The sequence below is a fragment of the Terrapene carolina genome, unplaced genomic scaffold (genome assembly GCF_002925995.2).
Source record: "Terrapene carolina triunguis isolate 2854851 unplaced genomic scaffold, T_m_triunguis-2.0 Scaffold111, whole genome shotgun sequence".
In the NCBI taxonomy this organism is placed as follows: domain Eukaryota; kingdom Metazoa; phylum Chordata; order Testudines; family Emydidae; genus Terrapene; species Terrapene triunguis.
This window is the reverse complement of record NW_020664462.1, coordinates 9,375,893-9,395,548: the sequence shown is the minus strand read 5'-3', so window position 1 is coordinate 9,395,548 and position 19,656 is coordinate 9,375,893. Positions and strand designations below refer to the sequence as shown.

Below are 19,656 nucleotides of genomic sequence, written 5' to 3'. Positions count from 1 at the left end.
GAGTGTAACAGATATTTCTTTGTTCACTGCTATAAATGCAGTTGAATTAATACATGGGACTTCTTCTCTTCGTGCTGGCGACTTTACTGGAACAGTGAGTGGGATGAAATGTACTAATGCTGTACAGAGTAATGAAATCATGAGCTGGGACATAACACACTTCAGAAGAATCTGAATTATACAGAAGCAAAATATTTTAGATTAAAGTAGTGGGTGTGCATTTACCTCTGAAGTTTCCAATCTGGCTTGGGTTACTAACCTCAATCAGTAGGGAGATCACTTTGTAGCCTTCAGTGACAATCTGTTACCCTATCATTGCTCTTATAATTCAGCATCATTGAAAATTTCAGCTTAAGCAAAGATTTATGAGAGTTGGGTATGTCTGCAGAGTAGCTCGGTGGCGTAATTCTCAAGTCAGGTAGACATCCATGTACTAGCTTTGCTCGAGCTAGTGTACTAAAAATAGCTCGGTGGCAATGGCAGCTCGGGCTAGCTGCCCAACGAATACAGTCCCACTGGACCGCCTAGGTACAGCCTAAGCGCCTGCCTATGCTGCTGTGGCCACACCACTAGTTTTTAGGCGCTAATTTGAGCCAAACTAGTGTGTGGATGTCTGCTCGAGCTGAGAATTGCACCCTTTGGCTGCTGTGTAGATGTATCCTCAGATAAGAGAACTAGTCACTACCCTTCTTAGGACTGCTGTGAAGTAACTAGCATAGCAAGGTAACAAGTCTGTCTGTCTGGATGTGTGCATAGCAAATAGCATGTACCAGGAACAGCCTTGTGTGCTGGCTGAACACTTGGTACTCTCTTATCATTCAAATTCATTTCTGTTAACATGCTTGTTCCAGGAAGTCTTTCGACAGTAACCCTCTGAGGTGATGCAATTTAAAGGCCCTGGATGGCTTATGGCACTGGATCCAGCCCTTTCACCTCCTGATCCACAAGTTGTTGGGCTCAGTGCAGGCAGGAGTCACTGGGTGAAATTCTACGGCCTGTGTTGTGCAGGAGGTCAGGCTGGATGATCACAATGGTCCCTTCACATCTTGTGTTTAGTAACTTTATGGATTTTAATGAACAAATGTTAAACAAAACAGCTTTTATGTGCCGAGCCCTTTACGTAACCAGACACTATTCCCCTCCCACTTGTCTCCTTTTACCTTAATCATGCTCAGTTGTTGTCATTCACTCTAATTTAGAGCCTGAGTTTTGCCATCCTTACTCTGAGTAGTTTCAGTGGTGTCAATTTAAGTAAGGAATAAGATACTACTCAGAGTAAAGGTGCAGGATCAGACCTCTAAATTGTTGGCTACTTGGGGTGGGGACATCATTTCCTGCTTGCCTGATGGTATATAAATAATATGGCTGGAAAATAGATACATGGATGGTATAGGATATAAAAGCAAACCCTTATCCCATTTTAGGATTTACAGCTTGATTTAACTTTACATTAATTTATTAGTGTAATAAATGGCTTCACAATCATACAATAGATGTTTTCATTTCTTAATCTGTTATCTCTCTTATAGGACAAAGGCTGCAGCATCTGTGATCTCTTTGTTGCATAGTAATCCTTTCTTGTTCATGTTGTGCAATACAAGACAAATGGCACCACTCACATGAAGTCTCTCTGTAGTGGTTTCATTAGCACTTGCCCTGTTAGGCTCCTAGCCAGCTTTTTTTAAGCTGCAACTCTTGCATTTTTATTGCTTTTGTTTATATTTTACCAGTGGAAACTCCTGCCCAGAAACATTTGCTTTCCCATTATGTTTACTGCAGAGAAGGGCTCCCAGAACAACCAGTAACTCTCCTTCCCATGCTGGGAAAATACTAGAAATGAACTGACACTGTGATATTCTGCCCTAGAATAACAACAGGCAGCTTAATCTGTAGGGAGGTGGTTTTATTGCTTTACATTTATGTTGCTGATTGAAACCAGAGTGAGGCACAGGTCAGGTACCAGTTGCTTCTGCAGTATGATATACAAGGTTTTTATTAGGATTCTGAGCTTTTGACTCTGCTAATGGTATTAAATTTGCATGAATTCTTCTAAGGCAAACAGTGGTAGTAAATTCTAACTTTTCTTCTTCCTGTTCAGAGTGGAAACAATGTCCCTCAGAAATGCAGGCAACCCTGGTGATGTTAGCTCACGTATGATGGACAATAGTAAAGCCAGAGATTGCCTTATTCCTATGGGGTAAGGATTATTTTCCTTCCTAGAACTTAGTGATTTTTCTTGACTGTGTATCTCATAAGACAGTGTTTTGTTATATTTAAAAATGCACCAAACTTATTGGCTCAAACTTACTCTCTTCAATGGTTGACCTTTAGATCCGCTACTGAAGTCTGTGCACTTCAGTGTTACCTGTGGTAATGGTAGAAGATTAATTGTATAAGGACTGGTAGTTATCCAGACCTTTTGAAAGCAGTCTTCGTTGTCTTACAGTAAAGATCAATGGCTTAATTAGCAGGAGTAGGAGAACATTTTGAGGGGCTCAGAACTGCAAATTTTTAGTGTTTCTAGAAATTTTGCTGCATTTCACAAACGCTCAAGTTTCTATTGCTTTCCATTGTGGAGATGCAGCCAGAATCACATTAGGGGCTACCTCTGCACTCCCCTTCCCCCCAAGGGCTGCGTGTGGGGCCTTTGCATCTCTCCCAGCCCCTCTTCATTTGGAGAACAAGGGAGCGGATTTGCAACGTGACATAATTCTGTCATGTGGTACTGCAGAACACTAAGCCCAAGGAGGGCTCAGTCAACTTGAGCATAGCGCTTGTACTCTTCCCTCTCTGCTTGTCTTTGATGGCAAATGGAATTTTAATAATCTTCTGTCTCGGTGGATTAATACCAGTGGTATTTTTTCCCAGAATAACCTCAGAAAATGTGGCAGAAAGATTCGGCATTTCCCGAAAGAAGCAAGATGACTTTGCCATGACTTCTCAGCAAAAGTAAATACCTGGGTTTTATTTGTGCGCCAAGGAGATAAAAATTACATGGATAATCTAAAATGCTTGATTTCTATAGAGAAAACTTTCCTGTTTCCCATTAACCGTTTTTGTGTTATCCTGTGGTAAAGGCTTAAAATGTAACATTTCAAATAACAGCAATGTAGTGAGGTGTAAATAGGCGACAGCTAAGAGAATGAGGATCCTGGTGGAGGTGGGGGTAGCTGTGACTCCTGAACTGTAATGGGAGTCACATGACTAAACCCCTTTCTTCTTAGCATATGCACAACATGCTTGAGTTGGCACGTGACCAGGATTCATCACCAAATTTGGTCTGCTGGTTGGATCATTAGCTTCCCTGGCTGAGGCTGGGTACTGACAGGGAGTGCAACGTGAATGCTGATCCATGCCCCCCACTAAGCCCACTGTGTACATATCGCTAGAAAACTTAGTCTAGAGTGTTTAGAGTATCCGTAGTTGAGATCAGGTTTTCTGTATTTCCCACCACCCAGATGGATCACAGCTTTCATGGTTTCTGTGAAACCCAAAGTATAGTTGAATGTGCTTATACTAGCTTTAGCTAGATAGCTTGAAATCCCCTTGGACTGAAGTCGAATGCTGTGGTAGAAGGAGGCTTTTCTGGAAGGGAAAGTGTGGGTGCAGACAGTAAAAATGTCACTTCTAGAGAAGCCCTAAACTTGTGAGTGTAGCTGGCAGTCATTGCTGTGGGTGTTTTGCTTCATATGAGCCCAGTACAAACTCTAGTAACCTATCCTTTCCTTTGATTAAATTATTGCAAAACTAAATTGATTGATTTCCTGGTGACAATAGAACTGTTCTGATAGATATCTGATAGATAATCCATTGCTGACTATGGATCATCTGCAACAATTGGCACCAAGGAGTCAAATTAAATTACAGTAATAGTCTAATCCAGTGGTTTTCAAACTTTTTTCCTGAGGACCCAGTTGAAAAAAATTGTTGATGCCCACGACCCAGCGGAGCTGGGGATGAGGGGTTTGGGGTGTGGTAGGGGCTCAGGGCTGGAGCAGAGGGTTGGGCTGCGGGGTGGGGCCAGGAATGAGGGATTCAGGATGTGGGAGGGGGCTCTGGGCTGGGGCAGTGGGTTGCGGTGTGGGAGGGTGTCAGGGCTCTGGGCTGGGGATGCAGGCTCGGGTGGGGCTGGGGATGAGGGGCTCTGGGTTTTGGGGGGGCTGGGGCAGGGGGTTGTGGTGTGGGAGGGTGTCAGGGTTCTGGGCTGGGGGTGCAGGCTCTGGGGTGAGGCCAGGGATGAGGGGCTTGGGGTGCAGGAAGGGGTTCCGTGTTTGGGGAGGCTCAGGGCTGGGGCAGGAGATTGGAGTTGGGGCACGGACTTACCTCCGGTAGCTCCTGGTCAGAGGCCCAGCTGGGGCGCAGAGGCAGGCTTCCCGCCTGTCCTGGCACCGCGGACCGCGCCGCGCCCTGGAAGCAGCCAATAGCAGGTTTGGCTCCTAGGCAGAGGCGCGCAAGCAGCTCCGAGTGGCTCTCGCCCGCCGGCACTGCCCTCCCCCCCCAGCTCCCATTGGCCAGAAACTGGCCAATGGGAGCGCAGAGCCGGTGCTTGGGGCAGTGGCAGCACGCAGAGCCCCGTGGCCCCCCTGCCTTGAAGCCAGACCTGCTGCTGGCTGCTTCCAGGGCGCAGCACAGTGTCGGAACAGATAGGCACTAGCCTGCCTTAGATGGGCAGCACCGCCGACGGGACTTTTAACATCCTGGTCGGCGGTGCTGACCAGTGCCTTATGTGGGTCACGACCCAAACTTTGAAAAACACAGGTCTAATCAAGTGTTGCCTGGTCCAACTATTTATGTAATATAGGAAGCCACTGCACAGGCTAACCTTTAGATTTTGGCCCTGCTCCTAGAAAATTTGGTGTGGTAACTTTTCTTATTGATATTGGACCAGTAACATAAAAAGGTATGTGTACACACTCATCCCCGCTAGCAGGAGAACAGGGTGCTGCTCTGTCCTTGGTCTTGGGGTATCTGCAACTGTACTGGCTCATCCTTCAGCATTTCACTCTTATCTTTTACTTTCCTGAACCATTACATTTGTTTAAGTATCAGTTCACTTTTTGAATGAAAGCATGAAGTGGTGGGGTTGTATTTGAGCAACTCTTAATAGTCACCTATTCAGTAGATGGTACTCTTCTCTGACTCATAGGAATAGGAGCATGTGCTGGTGGAAGTGCCATTTCTCAAATCAGATGTCCAGTAGGGGTCCTTAAACCCCTTGTTGATGTAAAAGAGCCCTTTGTACTTTTTGAAATAGAGTATTGCATCGTAGTGTCGAAATCAAATTCCAGTTTGGTTAATTGCATTCAGCCCCTCCTAAACAGGACCAGTAATTTTAGTTGAATACAGTATTTTTATTTTCTGTCCCAGACATAGTGTTTCTCTGTGCTGAAAGAGCTGCTGCACTCCACTCCACCTGCATTTTGGTGCTAGGTGAAGTGATTCTGGTGTATGTAGTTTGATGAATTATGTAACATGCTCTGGAATACTTCTGGGATGAAATTAGATATTTAAATGTTAGTGCATTATGCCAATAGATTGCAACACCCCGGCATAAAGTTCAACTTCTCTTTATCGGAAGGCAGACGGGAGTGGGGGAAACTTGATACATTCTTTGGTAACTAGCAGGAAAACGTAACTGTCTTCATGCTGCTTAGCTTGCTGAACCTGTACTTAAACTCTTAAAGAATGAACGAGTCCAACCGTATGTTTTGTTTTGACATTTTTGAAATATTTTGATTTTAGATTTGATGTGACCTTTTGGTTCAGAATTTCCTTTAATTTTATTTAAATAATTAAAGGAGTGTCTGTGTGTGTTTGTGTGTATTGCCAGAGAACCAAAAAAATCCATTATTCACCCAGCTCTAGTGATAGCAGGGGTAGAACCTGGCTCTTCCTGCTTCAAAAACATGGCCTCCTACCACTTATGCTAAAGGAGAATTTTCGTTATGTTAGCAGCATAGGGCCCATTGCACACAGTTGTGCAGTTTTATTTCCATTTGTTAAAGAACAACACTTTACATACTCTACTATTTTTAAGCAATGAATGATGCATCTGTAAACCAATTCCTTCATAATTTATGTTGTCGTTAATTAGCTCTGGTGATTTTAGAAGCATTTGGTACAGTCCTACTCCAGATTTTTAACCATTCATGCATTCTATACTAATAGAGCTGCGAGAGCTCAGCAGATGGGATTGTTTAAAAATGAAATCATTCCAGTGAGGACTACTGTTAAGGATGACCAGGGCAATCAGAAAACCATCACTGTGCTTCAAGACGAAGGGATCAGACCTAGTACAACTCTGGAAGGCTTGGCAAAACTCAAGCCTGCCTTCAAGGAAAATGGCTCCACTACAGCTGGTAAGCACTCTAAGGGCTGGTCTACACCCAGCTGCTAGTTCGGTGGCTGGGGATCGAAGTTCTGGGTTCGACTTATCGCGTCTGGTCTGGACGCGATAAGTCGAACCAGGAAGTGCTCGCCGTCGACTGCGGTACTCCATCTCAGCGAGAGGAGTACCACGGAGTCGACGGGGAGCCTGCCTGCCGCGTGTGGACCGCGTCTGAACCGCGGTAAGTTCGAACTAAGGTATGTCGAATTCAGCTACGTTATTAACGTAGCTGAATTTGCGTACCTTAGTTCGAATTGGGGGGTTAGTGTAGACCAGGCCTAAGTCTATGAATAGTTACTTTTGAATCAGTGTTCTGTTGGCATGCAGTGTTAGCCATTTTGTTATCCTCCCAGTCCCACCTGCGTTACTGGTAACTAAACATGCCCAGGCAAAGGTGATATTGTCAGTGAAATATCTCCCAACAGGTAACTCCAGTCAGGTCAGCGATGGAGCTGCTGCAGTTCTACTGGCAAAACGCTCTAAAGCAGCACAGTTGGGGCTTCCAGTCCTAGGGGTGTTAAAATCTTATGCTGTGGTTGGAGTCCCACCTGATGTCATGGGCATAGGGCCAGCCTATGCCATTCCAGTAGCTTTGGAGAAGGCTGGTAAGGTATTGTGTTTTTTGTTCTGTTATACAGTGACAAGCAAAATGGGGTCCTGGTCCATGAGTAGGGGACCTAAGTGCTGCAGTATTATAAATCCTAATGTGATCTCGGTCACTTCAGCTCATGGAGTTATTTAGCAGCAGTGGGAATACTGAGTCATTACATTCATAATCTTAGAAGAAATCCTGCCTAGGATTACTGTAAGATTCTATTCACATGCATTACAAAATATAAATAATCATTTCGTTTGTATGTGCTCAGAAACTTGCATTGAATCCTTTTACAGTTCCAGCAAAGCGTTAATAAGTGTAATACATGATTTGTTCTCTGATGTTGTGCTTCTCTCATCTTAATGTGGGTGAGACACTCCAGTCTGAAATCATATGCCTGTAAATTAACCTCATTATTAATGAATACTCTTCCAGGATAGGCCAGTTCAAAATGGCAGCTATTTATATTGTGTAAATAACCATAGTATTTTACATGTTTTATCCATGGAATTTGAGCTGTTTCTATAATTCCTTTCATACTCCAGGAATCTCTCAGAATGAGTTTGGATATGGCTATTGGAGAAACGAGGCAAATTTAACAGCAGTTCTTTTGCTCTCACATCCTCTCTGAAAATATCCTAAGATCTTTAACCTCTACAAGGGTTGGGAGGAAGGGAATTTTGTTTATATCTTATCCAAAAGTCTAGTAGTGATACTTAAATCATTATGCATAATTTTAAATTTTATGGCCTTTGATATCTAACTATGCTGCAATTACCCATATGTCCACTCATTCCTGTGGGGGGGGAAGTGGAAATGTTTCATTGAAAGCCTTCTATTTAGGAATATTTTCTTTCAGACACTATTTTTTCAGTTATTAAATCTCCTTCTAACGTCTGATCTCTCTCTAACACACAGGTTTGACTGTGAATGATATTGATATATATGAAATTAATGAAGCCTTTGCTAGTCAGGTGAGACTGCCCATCTTGTTTAATTTTGGTTTTCTAGGCTGCTTGGTGGCTGAGCAGAATTTCATATTGGTTACAACTGTAAATGTAACAGATCTAGTAAGAGGGGTGTTTAATAAAAACCTAGATGGAATCTTCATTATAGTGTCTTCTGCTTTAGAAACCAAACTGAAGTGTGTTTAAAATCTCCCTAATTGTATCTTATGGCTTATTTTATAAAGGTGAATTTATAAATATATCAGTCTAGCTCAGTTCCCCATGTGTCTTGGATACACAATGTAGTTCCAGCCTCTTTCATAGAGGTGCATGTAGGTGCTGAAGACAGACCTACCATCTTCACTCTCAGTATGCAACACAAATCATATAGGCTCAGTTACTAACACAAATGTATTTTAAATACTTATTTGGAGTGGTAAATCTGAATGCCATGCTTTCCCTTAAATTATATATTTTGAGCTAAATTCATCCCTTGTGTAAATCCCCTGAAGACAACAGACTTACACTAGGGATGCATCTAGCCAGTTGTGTTCAGTGAAGCTTTGCAATTGTATACAAATGCAAGGTGCCCAATACTAAGATGGGTGAACTTGAGTGCCTGCTATTAAATGAGGAGATTGATATTACAGGCATCACAGAAAATTGGTGGAATGATGATAATTATTGGGACATGGTAAAACCAGGGTATAAAATATATAGCAGTCACAGGATAGGTCATATTGGTGGGGGAATGGCACTATATGTGAAAGAAAACAGTCAAATAGAGTAAAAATCTTAAATGAATCAAACAGTACCATAATATCTGTATGGATAGAAATTCCATGCTTGAATAATAAGTGTATAGCAGTAGGAATATATTACCAACCTGATGGCCATGATGATGGTGATTGTGAAGAGCTCAGGGAGATTAGAGAGGCTTGAAAAACAGAACATCTAATAATAATGGGGGATTTCAACTATCCCCATATTGACTGGGCACATGTCACCGCAGAATGGGTTGCAGAGATAAAATTTCTAGATACCATTAATGACTGCTTCTTGGAGCAGCTAGTCCTGGAACGCACAAGGGGAGAGGCAATTCTTGATTTAGTCCTAAGTGCTGCTCAGGATCTGGTCCAAGAGGTAAATATAGCTGAATCGCTAGGTAAAAGTAACCGTAATGTAATTACACTTTCCATCCTTGAAGGGTGGAAAATACCCCAAAAAACCAACCATAGTAACATTTAACTTAAAAAAGGGGAACTATGCAAAAATGAGGACGCTAGTTAAATGAAAATTAAAAGGAACAGTCACAAGAGTGAAGTGCCGGCAAGCTGCATGGAAACTTTTTAAAAACACCAGAATAGAGGCTCAAACTACATATACACCACAACTAAAAGTAAAACAGTAACAGGTCAAAAAATGCCACCATGGACAAACAGCAGAGTTAGAGAGACAGTTAGAGACAAAAAGACATCTTTTATTAATTGGAAGACAAATTCTACTGAGCATAAACTGTGGCAAGTCAAGTGTAAAAGTATAATGAGACAGGCCAAAAAGAATTTGAAGAGCAACTAGCAAAAGACACAAAAACTAACAGCAAATTTGTTATAAGTACATCAGAAGCAGGAAGCCTGTGACAAAATCAGTGGGACCACTGTACGATTGAGGTGCCAACGGAACATCAAGGTAAACAAGGCCGTTGCAGAGGATGAGGGAGATTCCCACACCGGAGCCATTCTTTTTAGGTGACAAATCTGAGGAACTGTCCCAGATTAAGTTGTCAGGAGAGGAGGTTTTGGAACAAATTGATAAATTAAACAGTAATAAATCGCCAGACCCAGGTGGTATTCACCAAAGAGTTCTGAAGGAACTCAAATATGAAACTACAGAACTACTAACTGCAATGTAACCTATCATTTAAATCAGCCTCTGTATCAGATGATTGCAGGATAGCTAATGAAACTGATTTTTTTTTTTAAAAGGCTTGAGAGATGATCCTGGCAATTACAGGCCAGTGAACCTAGCTTCAGTACCAGGCAAATTGGTTGACACTGTAGTAAAGGACAGAATTATTAGACATACAGATAAACACAATTTGTTGGGGAAGAGTCAACCTGGCTTTTGTAAAGGGAAATCATGCCTCACCAATCTATTAGAATTCTTTGAGGAGGTCAACAAATGTGAACAAAGATGATCCAATGGATATAGTATACTTGGACTTTCAGAAAGTCTTTGATAAGATCCCTCACCAAAGGTTCTTCAGCAAAGTATAGGCAGTCATGGGATAAGAGGGAAGGTCCTTTCATGGATCAGTAACTGGTTAAAAGATAGGAAACAAAGGGTCGGAATAAATGGTCAGTTTTCAGAATGAAGAGAGGTAAATAGCAGTGTCCCCCTGGGATCTGTATTAGGACCAGTGCTGTTCACCATATTTATAAATGATCTCGAAAAGGGGGTAAGCAGTGAGGTGGCAAAATTTGCAGATGATACAAAACTACTAAAGATAGTTAAGTCTAAATCCGACTGCAAAGAGTTACAAAGGGATCTAACAAAACTGGGTGACTGGGCAACAAAATGGCAGATGAAATTCAATGTTGATAAATGCAAAGTAATGCACATTGGAAAACATAATCCCAACTATATAAACAAAATGATGGGGTCTAAATTAGCTGTTACCACTCACACAAGAGATCTTGGAGTAATCATGGATAGTTCTCTGAAAACATCCACTCAGTGTGGATGTCAAAAAAGCTAGAAGAATGTTAGGAACTATTAGGAAAAGGATAGATAAGAAAACACACAATATCATAATGCTACTACATAAATCCATGGTATGCCCAATCCTTGAATACTACGTGCAGTTCTGGTGGCCCCATCTCAAAAAAGATATATTAGAATCGAAAAAGGTACAGAGAAGGGCAGCAGAAATGTTTAGGGGAATGGAACCGCTTCCATATGAGGAGAGATTAAAAAGACTGGGACTGCTCAGCTTAGAAAAGAGACGACTAGTGGGGGATATGATAGAGGTCTGTGAAATCATTAATGGTGTGGAGCAAGTGAATAAAGTGTTATTTTACCCCTTCACATAACACAAGAACTGGGGGACCTGATGAAATAAATAGGCAGCAGGTTTAAAACAAACAAAAGGCACACACAAGGCACAGTCAACCTGTGGAATTCATTACCAGGGGATGTTGTGAAGGTCAAAAGTGTAACTAGGTTCAAGAAAGAGTTTGGTTCAAGGAGGATCGGTCAATCAATGGCTATAAGCCAACATGGTCAGGGATGCAACCTCATGCTCTGGATGTCCATAAACCTCTGACTGCCAGAAGCTGGGGCTGGACATCAGGGGGTGGATCATTCAATAAATTGCCCTGTTCTGCTCATTCCCTCTGAAACATCTGGCATTAGACACTGTCAGAAGACAGGATACTGGGCTATCTGGAATATTGGTCTGACCCAGTATGGCCATTCTTATGTTAATCCAGGTTGTTCCCCAGTATGGGATACATGCTGAGAACTGACACACGTGATTAATTTCACAAGGACATGCTTGATATGTCTTTCTAGGTTGTGTATTGTGTTGAGAAACTGGGGATCCCAAAGGAGAAGGTCAACCCCCTTGGAGGAGCTATAGCATTGGGGCACCCACTAGGCTGTACTGGGGCTCGTCAAGTTGTCACTTTGCTCAATGAACTGAAGCGAAGGGGAAAACGGTGAGTATTTAAAATAATGTGGTAAATAGTTGTTTCTGTAAAGTATCTACAAGGTAATAGTCAAAGCTTGTGATGTCCCTTCCTTAAAATGGAGTGTTCATGTTTCTACCATAGCCTGGAGGATAGTAGGAGATGGCAGGCTATTAATTGCTAAACAAGTTGAGTAAGAGCAACTCAGATGTCTTCAAACAGGGTAGAGAAACTTAGTTGAGAGTTTCCTTAGTTTAGAGTTACACACAGCTTATTTCTCCAAAAATTCTGATGGATAGCATGAGAGTTTCAGAGTACACCTGGAGTAGATCATAGCTGAGCTTCCTGAAGAGTAGTGGAGGGAGGCAGTGTGGTGGTTTTCTTGTGGCAGTATTCTGAACTGATCCCATCCCTTCGTATCAGAGGGTGAGTTTCTCCCTCAATATGACCTCAATCAAAGCAGAGTCCTAAAGCTCACCGCCTCTATAACCCACGTCCCCCCTATTAATTTATCTGCTTTGATGGCTGAGGGGCACAGTTCTTAAAGTGCGTCGCTCTGAGGAGAGTGGATATATCTGTGATGCCTTGGGGCATGTAAGAGTTGGCTGAGGAGAATCTTGTACAAGGAATGCCTCTTACCCACTTCAGGGAAATAGGCACCAGAGACTGTTCCTGAATTAGAATCTTTGTGTATCTAAGCCACCCTTCAGGATTGTGGGCAGTATAAGTTATCTTTATTCACTGATTTTTTTCAGGCAATCTAGAACCAGAGTTATTGTTTCTAACCACACACTAACTTGTTTTGTTCCAGAGCGTATGGTGTTGTATCCATGTGCATTGGAACTGGTATGGGAGCTGCAGCAGTATTTGAATACCCAGGGAAGTGAATTCCATTGTACAAGAGAAGCACAGCATCTGACTCTTCATTCTACAATGATAATGAATAATTTGCACTGTAAAAATGCAAGTGGGTTCAGGAATTTGTTTAATGGATCTTGTTTACTGATATTAGGCACAAATGTCTAAAGGGTATAAATGTATGTGCACTGTATACTGAAATACTTTGGGGTGGGAGGAAACGAGCTTGGTGGCTGCTTCAAAGCTAAGGTGTGCAAATGCCAGGGGACATAGGTGAGCTCAATTCAGCCAGTTTTGATCTTAAAAATAGAGGCCCCAATTCATATGCATTTATGCATATGAATAATCCCACTGGAGTCAATGGTACTCGTATGTAAAATTACTCATGTGGATCCAAGGGATCAGGGCTATAATTCATAAAGATGAAGTTCATGTGGGTCTTGCTTTTTTAAAAGATAGATGTTAAGGTATAGTTGCTTATGCAACTAAATGTTGATGCACATGGAACAATTTTTCCAACACATTATATATGTAGATTTTTACTACCCAATGATAAAGTTTTTAAGGGATCATCCTGGGAAGATTGATTAAATCAATAGCAACAATGAAAATATGTTGTTGTTTTTTAAAGTGGTTAAACCATGGTATTTCACCAACAGTCTGACTGATTACATTCAGGTTATAACTATCCTTTATGGCTCATCAAATTTGTCCACATGCCCAGTGTGTGGTTTTTTTTTATTATTATTTAAAAAACTCCCATGTTTTTCTATTAAACAAATTTGGGCAGAGTAGATGGAATTGTAAACGAGTTTATCCATTCATAAATAATATTTCTCTTGTAAATGAGAATGATGAAATAAAAGGTAGAGAAGGGTTGGACAGGCTGCCAAAACTAGTAATTGTAAAATAAAAGCTGACCATTCCATCCTTAACTTTACAGCATTTTTACTTAATTTTAGCTTGTTTTGTGACTTCTACGAAAATCAGTCTTTTTTCTGAATTAACATTTAATACAAGCTCATTTTGTATCTCAGTATCCTAATATAGGACTGATTTTGGCACCTGGAACACTACATGAATATCAGGAGCATTCTCCATGAGTCAGTATATTTTATTACCAGTGTAAAGACATACTTTTTGTATCGTACAACCATTTCCCTTATATACTATCTTCAATAGCAGGCTAATGTACTTTGGTCACATTAGGCGTAGAGTTGGAGATAACCTTGAGACAGTTATTATGGAAGGAATGGTGGAGGGTTATCCTAGTAAGGGATGCTCAGAAAGGAAATGGATGAGGTGTGGCCGATCACTGGAAGGTTAGCTGCTAGAAGTTAGTGATAGATTGTGAAGGCTTCCAAAAATTCTGCTATGATGTCACTGATATACAGACATGAATAAATGGATTTAGTTACTAGCTTCAAAAGACCATTTAAACTCCTAGTGCTAGCTGTTTTAAAAGAAAATGCACTTATTGTCATCTGACATTACTTTAGAAATGTTTAAATCAGCGATACAAGCTGAAAAGTTGTGTCCTGTTTCTTGGTTATGCACTTAACATAATTGTGTACTTGAATGTAATTGCTATATTCTAAAAATAAAGATCAGTAATTAAAGGCCACTGTTAAAGATGGGCTGAATTTTTGATATTCTTTCCCTACTAATGGGGAAAAAGCCCACTAAACTAGTCACACTTATTCGAATGGTATGTGAGCAGCAACTAGAGTTCCAAGGCAGAAGTCTGAAGTGGGGCTGCAAAGTGAGACACTGAAATCAGAGGGACAGGGAGGCCTCCAGTTCCTATCTCTGGAAAAATTAGACTGCTTTGATTTAGATGAGTTACTACAGCGAGAATTCTTTGCCAGGTGTCTGGCTGGTAGTCTTGCTGACATACTCATGGTTCAACTGATCGCCATATTTTGGGTCAGGAAGGAATTTTCTTCCAGGTCAGATTGGCAGAGACCCTGGGTGGGGAGGGGTTTTCACCTTCTTCTGCAGCATAGGGAAGGGGCCACTTTCTGGTTTAAACTAGAGTAAATGGTGGCTTCTCCATAACTTGACGTCTTTAACTCATTAGTTGAGAACTTCAGTAGCTCAGCCAGAGGGTTATGGGTCTATTACAGTAGGGAGTGGGTGAGGTTCTGTGGCCTGTGATATGCAGGAGGTCAGACTAGATGATCGCAATCATCCCTTCTGGCCTTGAAGTCTATGAGATGCCTCACTTTGCATGCCCACATTTGAAAATTCTGGCCCAGGCTTTTATGGATAAATGGGATTCTGATTGGTTGAACAAATCTGTCTGATGCTTGCTAAAACTACTTCTATTTCTGCTCTTTGCCAACAAAGATTCCCCACAACTGCCTGCAAAATACTTTTGTTGCAGGATGAGGGTTGGGAAACTCTTGTGTTCTCAGAAATGGGAATATCAGACTGACTTTCAGTTTTATTGGTATTACTGTAAACAGGAAAGTATGAGTAGGTGGGAACCAAGGGAGGGTAAGAAAATGAAGTGGGATGGAATCCCCCTTCTGTAGTTGCAGGGGTAGGGGGCCATGACCAACTCCCAGACACTTACTACTTAAACATTTAGGTTGGTATTTTTTAAAGGTGCCTAAGGGATATAGATACCCAGCTCCCATTGACTTTCATATTACAAGGCACTGAAAGAAACTCAGGCAGTCAGAATGATGGTCTTGTTCACTGTTTCTGACTCTCTAGTTTGTACCTAACTATTATAACGTGGAATTAACGGCTGACTTACTTTTAAACCAAGGAGCAAACTAAACTGTTACAGGAGCCTCCTTCACAGTTCTTTTAAAATTGCCCTGCTTTGTAGAAAGAGATACCTTGGAAGTATCCATGAGCATATGCCAATAAAAGGTAACTATAGAACTCAACACATACTACTTTGATTCAACACCTGTTGAATGGGATTTGTCCAGTAGACAATTATCTTAGTTCAGTAAAATTCTTTGTTATGCAGTACTTGGAATTTATTTTAAAACTACAATTTTTATTTAAATCGCAAGTACAAGAAAATATAGGCAATGTAGTTTAAATAGTGCCATTCAGTATACATATGTAACTTCCAGTGACTTCAATAGCCAAGAATGTGACTCATTACCTTGACACCTAATCTACACTGTCTCTCATATTAAGCGGAGATCTTCATATTTCTCATCGTAAGATCCTCTGCCTCTGATCTGTAGTTTGCAGGGCTTTTCTCCAAGCATTCCAAAAACAGTCACTGTAGTTTCATATTCCACATTACTCCTAAAATACAAAGGGAGAAGACAGTTCAGTTAGTTTGCCTTTCTACTACATGCAAGAATATAGCACAGTTCTTTAAGGGGTCTGGGAGGGGAAGAATGACGCTGTTCTCTGACATTTGTTGTGCTTGCCAGCTATCTGATACTGCAGAAGTTAACTTTGCTTTCCTTATGGGAATGGTGAGTTTTGACTACTGTAGCCTGGCCCAGTTTCATGTACCATCACATCACATGTAGTAACTGGGTCCCAGTATGCTTTTTAACAGTGTCTTACCTAATGGTATAACTATATATGATGTTGAATGTGTTAATGTGGTGGTTGGAAGGAAAGCTTCAATATTCTTTTTGTTGTGTAGTTACATTTTTATAAATCTCTAAATGACAAGTATTATTGTGATGGCAGGGAATGACGCTGAGCTTGCTCCAGGTGACAGCCATTGTCATATGGAAAAGGCAAGAAGTTAGATGAGAAAATTTTCCCATTGGTTCTAATAGGGCAGGAGGCAGTCAACTGAATGCTAGCTGTAGGCAAACATTTACAGTAAGTGTAATTTTGGTTAACTTGTAGCTTGTGGTAAGTGTGAATTCTAGATCTAGAGCGGGGTCGGCAACCTTCGGCATGTGGCCCATCAGGGTAGTCCGCTGGCAGACCTGAGACATTTTGTTTACGTGGCACGGTCTCCCGCAGCTCCCCGTGGCCACGGTTCGCTGTTCCTGGCCAGTTCAGCATGTAGAGACAGCGTGGTAAGCTGCTTAGTGTGACTTCACAGAATCCTATACTGAACAGCAAGGGTTCAACTTTCCTGAGCACTTGTTGGGCACCAGAGGTAGGATATGAGCCCTATGATATGGAATTTAAAATCTAAGGAGACAACCAGAGGGCTCTGACATGCACAGCAGTTTGTAGTACCAGCGCAGAAACAGTAGCTCAGCGGGGTGCCTCTGAACTCTAATGATAAATTCATGGTAATATTTACAAAACATTATTGCCTGGGGTTTGCGTGAAAAAGCGTGTACCTTGATTTGAGCATTTATTGTACTGTGACTGTGTGTGCATGCTGTGGGAATGTATGGGCAAATGGGAATTAACATGTCTAAATCCCGTTTGTCCAGGTACATGCAGGAACTGCGCAGTACAGCCATATTAAAATGCATGCCCGTGTGTAAATGGGCCTCTATTGACTGAATATGCCTCAATAATTCAGCTACATAATGGCTGATAATTTTAGAGGAAAAAATTGGTTCTCGGATTATCAGAAGAGCAAAACCACTTTTATTCTCTTCTCTGACCCTCACAGACAACACTGTGACACAAAGAACTGGGCAGCTGTTTGTGGAGGCACACGCTGGGGTAACAGTTAATTTCTGTTTTAATTAATTACTCCTTGCACCATAGCAGTCTGCAAGGCCATTCTTAGTCAACTCCAAAGACAGTAAAACTTCTGTTCTCTTACTGTACCTTGCGGTAAAACTGATCTTTAAAGTTGCTTTGGTGGGTAAGCTAGCTTCATGTGCCTCAAGAATTCCATGAATGGGGCAGATGGAAAATACTTCCATGTTGTTATGCTGTTCCTGTTGGTCTGCAGCAAAGAATGAAAATATCAATTGACATGATAGAAGAGTCTTCAGTGTTGTGTATAACACAGTATTCATATAAGTAAACAATACATCTCCTGACTTGCCAATGAAAAATTGTCTGGTATTGTCACATGCATTTGACAAGTCTACATTTTCATTGGCAGGGCAAGCTGGGGTGGTGGCAGTTGTAAATGGCAAAATAAAATGGTCTAGTCCTGCTCCCACTGAAGTAAATGGGCATTTTGCCATTAACCTCATTAGAAGCAAGCTCCAGCTGAAGTCAATGGGAGTTGCTGGTGCTCACTTCCTCTTAGGATCAGGCCTTAAGTTAGAAAAGAAAGATTAATAAACATGGTGGGTCTGATTCCATTCTCTGGTGTACATCTGAAGTAATTACTGAAGTCCATGAAGAAACTCTGGAGTAAAAATAGTGAGATCAGAACCTGACCTGATTCTTACTGAATGATTGTCATGTTGTATGTATTGACTAGATGTGCGTACTCGTCTTACTAAAACAGAACCCTAAAACAAGCGTTAGCCTCTTATAACAAAGGGAATCTATTGCACAGGCTTAATACCCAGTAAAGCAGTCCAGTAACTTCTGCATCTGCTCCTGTTTAACAGAAAGACATCTTCTGTCCTAGTTTGGTTTACAAAGCAGGTCTCAAAATCAACTGTCTCACAAGAGAGCTCCAGTAGTGGGACAGTAAGGTATGCAGTCACTGGCACCAGCTGGAAGAATACGAGAGAGGAAAGGAGTTAAAAAACAACAACAACAATCCATAACTTTGTCCAAAAAGAAATGAGCATTATTTTGGGCAAGCCTACACTTAAACCAGTGCATTGGCACAGCTGTGCTACTGTACTGCTTTAATGAAGATGCTTTAAGCTACCAGGAGAGAGCTCTCCCGTCAGCAGAGTTAATCCACCTCCCGGGAGATGGTAGCTATGTCGGCGGGAGAAGCTCTTCCGCTGACATAATGCTGTCTACAAGGGGGATTAGGTTGCTATAACTACGTTGCTCAGTGATGTAGATTTTTCACACCCCTGAATGACGTAGTGTAGACCAGACCTTAGTTTCTCAGATGCTGGCTTAGGCAAGAAAAGAGATATTACAGATTACACTCGACAGTTAAGACTTCGTTTAAGCCTATGGTCTATTATGACAGTAAAGTGTGCTGTGTTGCTTTTTCAGGGAGGTTTTCAGAATGACCATTGCATGTCCTCAGCAAGGTAATATTCATTGTACATTCTGGTTAACTTTTGAGTATTGTATGAAGACACAGACATTACATTTCACTCTAGTTTCCCTTCCTTCTTTAGAGCTGTATCTGGCACATTGTTGCAAATTCGTTTTTTACAGAGGTTGCCTAGAGTTATCCTTATGTTGCCCATATCTTAGATACCACAGTGAGCAAAACCCTAGAAACACCTTGAATGAAAAAATTCTGCACAGCACTGAAACTGCTTAAGGTCTATATTTATTTTATAGCCTTCAGTCTGGAAGAGGTCAGTTTTAAACTGTGTAGGCTGTGATCATATTCCATCCCGTTAGCTAAGCAGCTGTGAGGGACCTCCAAGGAATATTGCTGCAGGAGGTGATGTTGCCAACTCGGTCGTTAGCACTCTCACTGAGTCAGTACTGAGCGAATGCCTCAGCATGGTGTCAAGGGACAGTCTCATTGGAGGGTGCTGTCTTTTGGTTGAAATGTGAAATGTAGGCCTTCTTGCTGTACAATCAAAGAACGTATGGGACTCGTTGAATTGGGCCGCCACACTGAGATTAACAGTCTGTTATCCTGAGGGTCCCCTGCAGTTTCAGTTGGAAGCTATCACTTTTGTGCAGTGCTGCTGTTCATTATTGGTTAGTTGGCATACTTTACCCTAGAAGCAGCTGCATTTCAGTGGTGGGTAAGTTATGAAAAATAATTGAACATCATTCTGTACTAAAGGTGCATCATGAACATAAGTTTTTAGAGTTACTTTTGTTCTCAAGTGCTTGTTACCTGGGTCGTTCTGTTACTGTATTCAATAACCAGATTTTGACTGAATTCCACTTTCCTGTCTCCATTCTCAAACTGGAGCACTTTGATTCCTGAGAGCAGCTGGTCAGCTGGCAGATTCTGATATGTAAGTAACTCCAGAGTTGTGTGAAATGACACTTTCACCTGGGGGGAATTCAGATTAAAATGTGTGAAGTAACAGTAGGAAATCCACAGTAAAAACTGCCCAACAGCTCCGCCCCAGAGCACATGTTCCCATCATAACCCAACAGAATCATGCCAGTGCCCAAAATCCCATGGGATCCTGTACAACAAGGCAAAGGTAA

General features: G+C 41.6%; 2 protein-coding genes across 2 annotated transcripts in view; one reads left to right on the top strand and one right to left on the bottom strand.

Moving 5' to 3' along the window:
- ACAA1 (acetyl-CoA acyltransferase 1) overlaps positions 1-14,111 on the top strand; it is a 30,449-nt gene extending 16,338 nt beyond the window's left edge. Inside the window, exons 6-12 of the mRNA XM_026652055.2 lie at positions 2,099-2,197; positions 2,869-2,949; positions 6,169-6,359; positions 6,814-6,993; positions 7,902-7,957; positions 11,504-11,649; positions 12,431-14,111. Of these exons, the coding sequence (XP_026507840.1) occupies positions 2,099-2,197; positions 2,869-2,949; positions 6,169-6,359; positions 6,814-6,993; positions 7,902-7,957; positions 11,504-11,649; positions 12,431-12,506 (829 nt within the window). The 3' untranslated portion in view covers positions 12,507-14,111. The remainder of the gene's footprint in view (positions 1-2,098; positions 2,198-2,868; positions 2,950-6,168; positions 6,360-6,813; positions 6,994-7,901; positions 7,958-11,503; positions 11,650-12,430) is intronic.
- Positions 14,112-15,662: 1,551 nt separating this feature from the next.
- The window catches only part of DLEC1 (DLEC1 cilia and flagella associated protein), a 54,550-nt gene continuing 50,556 nt past the window's right edge, over positions 15,663-19,656 (bottom strand). The window contains exons 34-36 of the mRNA XM_026652061.1: positions 19,334-19,495; positions 17,906-18,059; positions 15,663-17,329 (exon numbers count right to left, since the gene is read on the bottom strand). Coding sequence (XP_026507846.1) covers positions 17,124-17,329; positions 17,906-18,059; positions 19,334-19,495 — 522 coding nt within the window. The 3' untranslated portion in view covers positions 15,663-17,123. The remainder of the gene's footprint in view (positions 17,330-17,905; positions 18,060-19,333; positions 19,496-19,656) is intronic.